Source organism: Lutjanus erythropterus, chromosome 6 (assembly GCF_056507025.1).
Source record: "Lutjanus erythropterus isolate fLutEry1 chromosome 6, fLutEry1.hap2, whole genome shotgun sequence".
NCBI lineage: Eukaryota > Metazoa > Chordata > Actinopteri > Lutjaniformes > Lutjanidae > Lutjanus > Lutjanus erythropterus.
In genome coordinates, this window is record NC_139322.1 from 29384518 (window position 1) to 29392375 (window position 7858).

General features: G+C 39.4%; 1 protein-coding gene across 2 annotated transcripts in view; it reads right to left on the reverse strand.

The window, feature by feature from the left end:
• Positions 1-6675, reverse strand: part of prkar2aa (protein kinase, cAMP-dependent, regulatory, type II, alpha A) — a 61497-nt gene extending 54822 nt beyond the window's left edge. Inside the window, exons 1-2 of one of the 2 annotated variants that reach the window (XM_084721583.1) lie at positions 6027-6675; positions 4854-5133 (exon numbers count right to left, since the gene is read on the reverse strand). In XM_084721583.1, the coding sequence (XP_084577709.1) occupies positions 4854-5100 (247 nt within the window). In that variant the 5' untranslated portion in view covers positions 5101-5133; positions 6027-6675. Of the gene's footprint in view, positions 1-4853; positions 5138-6026 lie in introns of both variants that reach the window. The other variant, XM_084721582.1, reaches the window with a different exon arrangement.
• Between the last annotated feature and the right edge of the window lie 1183 nt (positions 6676-7858).

Sequence of the window (7858 nt, forward strand, 5' to 3'; positions counted from 1 at the left end):
GAGGCATTGAGTATCGTTTTTTGATACTATTATTGTACTGAAGTTCAAAATTGTGGTATTGTGGCAACTCCAACCTATAGTACTGTATTTCAGTTCATGTAAGGCTTTCAAACCTAGCTCACAAAAGTTCAGACATTTTAAAATTTCTGCAGGACTTGCAGACCTTCTACTTAGAAAGTTGTCCAAGTATCATGGCCATCATTTTTTAAGGTTACAGTATTCACCAAGCAGTGGGCCTTAAGTCATAATTTATTGGACTTCAACACCAAGAGATGAACTTCAGTCCAAAATGAACACTGATTTTCCCATCTGGGAAAATATGCACTTACTGATGCATGGGGGGGTGACAAAAAGGAAGCACTTTCTTGGCTTCTGTTGATGTTATGCACCTTCCCAAGACCTCTGCTTTCAAAATACCAGCACTTATACATAATAAACACAACACACCTAGGTAGGATTTTGAAATTACTGGCTGATGCTTTCCAGGAAGGAGAAAATATTACCCCAAACAGATTACAGCATTTTGGAGGCATACTTTCCAAAGTTCCTTGATAAATTAAGTCAGCTGAAATTTCCCATTCATCTGTATAAAAAACTCCCCAGGAGGCTAAGCTTTAAGTCTGTTAAGTATCCAGGTGACTCGTCATCTAGCTTCAAAGCTTTGTTATACTCTGTTGAGTTAGCATGAGCTGATTTTTTCCCCCTAAAAGACATTCAGCCTCTCTCCTCCCTCAGTCACTTTTTCATACAGCCTCTGCTTTATCCCTGCTGTCTTCCATATAAAAACACATTTAATTCACTTCTATTATCATCCCTGGGACTCATCTGTCCCTCCATCCATCTTTTAATAAAAAGCCCCGCTCATTTCAGTTAGAGGCATTCATTCATCCCCTCCTGTTTCTCTCAGTGAACACACACTGCCAGACTGACACTATACTGGCCAGCTTGAAGGAGTAGAAAAGCATGCACATATTAGGATACATATTTTTACTGCACCTTTTTGCATAAAGCCAGTACTTTTCTTAATCTACCGCTGCCCTTTGTAACTCAAATGAATGCTGTGTAAAATGGAAAGATCACACATTTCACCTGGATTCACCAGGTAAGTCTATTTAAAGAAGACCGCAGGAGATTGGGATATTTAAGACACTCAGTTCTAGTCAAACTACATTTAATCTTAAATTTCTAGCAAAGCCCATTCAGCAGTACACAGTAGCTCTGAATTAAACATTTATTTCAATCAATCGATATACCATTTCTTAACTGAAGCTAAGCCTCAAAAGAGAAAAGGGTTACTTAAAAATCTTTGGCCCAACATCACTAGATATGATGGAGGTACAACAGTTTGTATTCAAAACAGTATCTCCTTTTGTTAAGCAGCTTAGGCCTGTGTAGTGAATCTGCTGTGGATTTAGGCAGTTAAGAGCTGGGAAAACAGAGCATGTAAAATAGGACGTCATAATTTTGGGAGTACACTGTACTATCCATGGGAATATATTACTGGCTATCTAACTCATTTACATTTTAGGCGTTTAGCCGGAACACTCACACACCGATTTCCTGCACTGCAAATGAAAGGTTAAGAGCATACTGGTGAATCATTATAACAGCAAGCAGCCTAAAAGACAATAACGAGTATCTTTTTTTTTTTTTTTTTTTTTTACATAAACAGACCATGTTCATGTTACACAACAGCCATTTCACCTTGAAACTCTCCAGACTAAAACAGAAACAAATACAGTCTAAAACATAGGTCCAATAAAACTCTTCTCCCATACAGAGAGCTGTTCTGTGCCTCATGGCTCAATTCAATATTTCACAATGGCCATATTTCTCAATCAAGGGGTCAAAAACCCAAATTAGTCATTAGCCTACTTCTAGTTGGGTCACCGCCTGACAAAAGCAGCATTATGTTTTAATGTTCACTGATTTAAATGAGAAAATTGGCCTGCTTTCCCTGAAGTTTGAATTATTTTTTAATCCCCTATAACAAAGTGTATCAAAGTAATGAGAATGAGCTCAATTTTGGCACTTGACTTCTGACACAATTTCAAGCTAAATTTTCCTTCTTTAAGTACTTATGAGCATTATTCCCTTTACTGTAGACAGTTGAGAGGAGAAAAACTGAGATAACGTCTGACAAAGGGCCTAAACCAAAGCATCTTAAAAACCTGAGCCACCAGAACACCCTATAAAACTGTAATACTACTACTGATATGCTTTGGTTTAAGTTACATTAAGTTACACACCAATCTCAATCCAGCAATTTGTTCATTTAGAAATATGAAAACAGGTATATCTATATTATTATTTTATTTAAATAACCAAATAACTAAGTTTATGAGTATTTACATTGTTCAGGGACACTTAGTATTTCAGAAAGTTTTAATTAAAGCAGAGGAAATTTAGGAGAGTCAAACTAAGTGAAAAAAGATAAATGTAATATTGTGTTTATTAAAAACAACAAGCTATTTCTAACCAAGACTTACAAAGGCGCTTTGTTTTTTTCCTGTTCTTCTGTGCATAATGTGTCTTTTGCAAATGTGAAAACTACGAAACTGAAAGAAAAAAAAATAAAAAGGTGCAGTGTTTTACATAGTTAAATTCCCCACTTTACAGGTCAGACAAAGGAAATGTAAACATCCAGCCCTTCTAAAAAACTAACTGAACAGGCCTTTTGTAGATTCCTCAACGTTGAAAGGGCTGAAACTATTACACATAGGTTGTGTGTGTCACCTTAAAAAGTTATTTTGGGGTTTTCCTCACAAGACCAAACTGTTAAGGAGCATGTGCTGCTGAACTAGTAGTGCTATAGTACTCTTCATACCTATAGGCTACAACAGTGGTCAGGCAAGAGCACATGATGTCTCTCATTATACAGGCCTGTGTTGTTCCCCTCAGAGATGAATATCCCCTGGGGGCAGTGTACACAAGCCTGGCTGGATAATCTACTGTCATGGATGTCATGTGTGTGACCCACAGCATCGAGGCAAAAGCCTCTCCCTGGAACACAACAGTATCAGCTCCCTGTCTTTTATTGCCACCTTGGATGAGGTGTGGAAAATGCTTAACAACTGATCGCTAATCAGAAAGTACAAGGAAGAACTGCTCTATGCCGTCACCAGACTGGAATTTGAACGGGCGTCAAATCAAGTCATAGCACATCTGTTGGCCTTCACAAGCGTGCACATACTCACAAACTCAGAGTTAACATGTACATACACACTGTTCCCTCAGCTGAGGTCACAGCTGTTTGACTGCAGCCAAACCCCACTTGTGTGAGCAGAGAAACAGAAACTGTATTGCCCTTTTTACCCTGAGTCAGGTTGTACCAATCTACAAGGTTGGCCAATATTGCTTTCACCAGGGATGAACATCTGCATATGGGGCATAATAAATATGGTTAGCCTATAAATGAAACTAGTAATACTATCAAAGTTGCAGGAAACAAGTCAGATGGACTCCAAAACTCACAAGGCTGCCAACTGTTTTAATCCGCAAAGCTACATGTTACACTCCAACAATGTTTTACTATCTGCCAGTGACACTGTGTGAGCATTATCATATATTACATTGGGTTAATTTGGCATTTCCACACAAAAAGCATTGTGAAATTCTGTCATTACCTTACAAGATGTTATTTGCAGTGAATTTTAGAAGATACACGAACGATAGATTCACAGATCACCACAGTGGAGTATCACAATGGATAAACTCATTGAGAAAACACAGAACCCCCATTCACAAGGTAACAGCCCCTGGCTCCAGAGCACACTGATGTGATCTAGGCCACGCTGCTCCCAGCAGTACAGCAGAAAGCCAAGCCGAGCTATGGAGCAGCTTACATCTTCTGCCTGTCTGTCAAACATAGAGGAGTGATGTAAAAGACATATGGATCACTTTTGCAAACAACGACAGTTAAAGCTGCTTGCTACAAAGCAAAGGTTATACAGTTCATGAACTCTTGAATTTAAATATGACACTTGTATTTTATACTTTATATTGGTTACTTTGTTCCTTTCTTTACTCTTTATCTGTATTGCCTTATTTCATTCCAATCTATTTATTCTTAAATAACATGTGAATCTGAATCTTAATACAATGCACAATTTAAGGATGGCACAATTGCAATTGTATTTACAATTTTTATTACAAAGATAATAAGGTTCTTGAATCCTGAAGTTAGTATCAACTTATCACATTAAAATAAGTGATAAAGACTGGCTGTTTGTCAACTTAAAAATTATGTTTTTTTCAATCCTTTGAAACTACCGCTCACAGTATAGCTGCAAGTTGCCTCTTGCTATTTTGCAAAGCTAGAATGCAGTACAAGACCGTTTCAAATTAACTAATATGGAAAAAGTTAAAAGCTTCATGATTGTCTGCGTAGTCGCGGCATAATTCTCACTTTTCACAGTTTAATATTTTAATGTTTCTTGAAACATTTTAATTGAAAATCTATATAAACATAAATAGATCATTTATACCCTTGAGTTCAAATTGAAACATACATGGTACTATTTCAGATCCTGACAGCCAGATAGATAATGAGAACATAGAAGACCTAGATTAGATGAGTGGCAGATGAGGGCTGCCTAGCTGAACTGTCTGCTCAGTGGGATTTTCTGGATTCAAGTGCATGTGTATGCAAATAGAGCAGGCCTCACACACTTAAAAGAAGAGATGAGATAGATTCTCACTACATCAGAGACAAGGCTCCAAGCCTCACCTTCACTTTCTCTCTTTCACTTTCCAACTACCTCACACATACACTCTCTTTCATTCTGTCCCGTCTCATTCACACAAACATGTCCAACGCAACTGACAATCATAACAGCAAAACATCAACTTACGCTCAAAGTCAGAATCATCATCTTCATCATCTTCTCCATTGGACTCTGTTTGCATTGGCTCCCCATCAAACATCACTCCTTTCCCTGTCTTGCCACCAGCACTGGCCCCATCCTGACTTCTGGTGTCCCGCAAACGGGTGAAGTACTGAACTGCAAAATCCACCAGGTCCGACGGCCTTTGTCGCAGGACTTCCACAGTGTAGCCCTGCAGCAGTTCTGTCAACCCCACCGGTATCTCAATACTCATGGCTGTGCGTGGCTCAGTGGCGGCGTTTGCTCTCTGTCTACAGGAGAAGAGAAAATGGGTCAGTACAGAGTCATACTTGCGCTTGAGTGGTGGACTGTGATGTGGCTAAGAATTGCCTAATTGTTGAGTTGAACAGCTGACTTTGACTTTTACTATAGGAGTACAATGTGTTGCAGCCTGAGAATGTTAAGTGGCTGGTGACAGCTTTGCATGGCAACTGAACTGTGCTGGGACAGCCAGGGTAACTGGAAAAAAAAATAACCATCATGTTTGACAGCTGAACAGATACTGCACTGCCATTTATAAGCCTTGCAATGTAATGCCGTGCATGAAGTGTTGCTGTGACATTGTCACTGTGCGGCCACTTTATCTGGGGGTTGAGCCAGAGAACACGCAGTTCCCGCAACTGCACCAAACAGATATGAGCCCAACATTTGCTATGGTGGGACCAGATAACCAGTTACATTAGCTATGGTATCACTAACATTACTGTCTCGTTTTGTCAGAAACTGAACTGTTAACTTGGGTGGGTGGCCGGCTGGAACTAGCTAGCAAAGCAGCTAATTAGCTAATACTCATGACAACTGGTTTTCTGCGTTGTTCCGTCCACAAACAGACAAGGTGACCACTCAACTAAAGTTATCTAACTTAGCTTACAGGGACTGGGTGCAGGAAACACAGTAGATTCAAGTGCAGTCTCACTTTCAACCCATCAGGCATTAGCTATCATGCTAGCTAGTGTGCCACCTTCAAGGAAGCCTTAACCGTTAGCTTAGTATGGCGCACTGGCTGCATGAGCTAGCGTTAAGCCACAGATAAAGCTAAGTGGCTGCCTGGATAAACGTTGCCATGCAAGCACAGCAACTTGTACAGCACCGGTAAGCCGTGTGTTAAGCTAACAGCTAACTTAATATTATGTCACTTACGTGAGATTGTGTCTCCCCGGCTAAACTAGCCAGTCCCCTCCTTCTCGGTGTCTTCCCTGTTCTCTCTTATTTCGCCTCTTCTTTTTAGCCAGTCTCTTTGCCAGTGTAGCGACCGTATCCCTCCACAGAAGACCCTCGTCCAACGTTAAAGCCAACTATTTTATGTTGGCGTCAGCTACCTAACGTTTAGAGTGCTAGCTACCTATCTATTTTAACTCGCCAGCCAGCTGTACAGCGATGCTGGCTAAGTTGAGAGGGAAAAGCACTCGACTTCACCGCTGCAGCTTCTTACGACGTCCACGCACTTGCTGAGGGTGGGACTTGCTGTGGCAGTAGGGAGAGGTGGCTAGCTGGCAAGCTAACGGGCTGACTTGCTAACTACTTGTTAGCAACTGCCTGTTTTCCTTTAGCGACTCCACTCTCTTCAAGACACAAGTAGTCTAAGTCAGCTGCTTCAGTCAATGTGATAAATCTTAAAGCTTAACGGTTACAGCGTTGCGCCACACCGCCGTCTAATACAATCCGAGGTACCGACGAAACCTCCTCTTTTAACGTTATTCCAACTGCCTGCAAAAATTAACTGAAAACACGTTTCCTTCCTCCCGGCGAGGCACTCCACAGTCCTACACGCACGAATGGACCGCTGACTCCTGGAAGCGTGAGGAGGCGTGGCCACTCAGTGAGCAGAGAGAGTTTGACATTAATTGACAAGAGGCAGGACCAATCAGATCGGAGGTTCAGAACATGCCAGCCAATTGGATGTAGATCTGTAAGTAGAGGCGGGATCAAAGGCAGTACCACATTTGCACACCCAGAATAGGACCACACCCACAGCAGTGGACTTGGTAGAGATCTCTAGAAATATTAGACCATGAGCAAAATGTAAAAGCTCAAACAAGTTGATTAATCCTTAGATTGTTATTAATATGTATCTATTTACACAGTACATTTCAATCAACCAAAAATTTTATTTACAGGCCCTTTGCATCACACACACTTGCATCACATAGTTATCCAGATACCCCATTTTTCAGCATTATTGGTTATGTGTAATGTTAATGTGCACTGTTATAAACATTATAATATACATATTTTTACATATTTCCTATATTATTATTATTATATATTATTATATATATTATATTATTTTACGAACATATTGGAATATATGTATAATGTACATATTTTAAAACACCTAATTTCTATTTGCTATTTCTTATAATTTCTCTCTATATTTATATTCTTGAATGGTGGCAACTGCAGTGTAAACTATTTTCTGGGTATCAATAAATTGATTTTGCTCCTAAAATTCCAGCCAACATGTGCAAATCTGTAAAGACTGTGATTTTTGTTTTCACATATATTTTTTTGCATTTTTTCTTTTTCTATTTTATTTTAAGTTATTTATCTATGTGAAGGCCTATATACTGTTAGCAAAATCACAATTCTTTTTTTTTTCGTTTGATTTTTATTTTACACCTGTTGCAATGTAGACATCTGTTTCCCATGCCAATAAAGTCCCTCTGAATTGAAAATTCAAAAATGTGTATAGAGTACTTACATTTGTGTTGCAATTAGTGAGATGCATCCTTGAAATTGTATCTGTGATGTGATATGTAAAAAGGAAACAGCGACATATTAAAGGAAAATGGTGAACTTTTATGCACTTCAAGCTGAGGAACCAATTACTCCAAAACATGTGCTGTTTTGCTTTTTTTATTGACTGAATTACAGACTTACAACACATTGAGCAAATCATGGCACAACTGCAAGTCTGCACAGAACACCTCAGATTTTCCTCTGTCACTCACTCCCTTCCTTAACCTGCCATC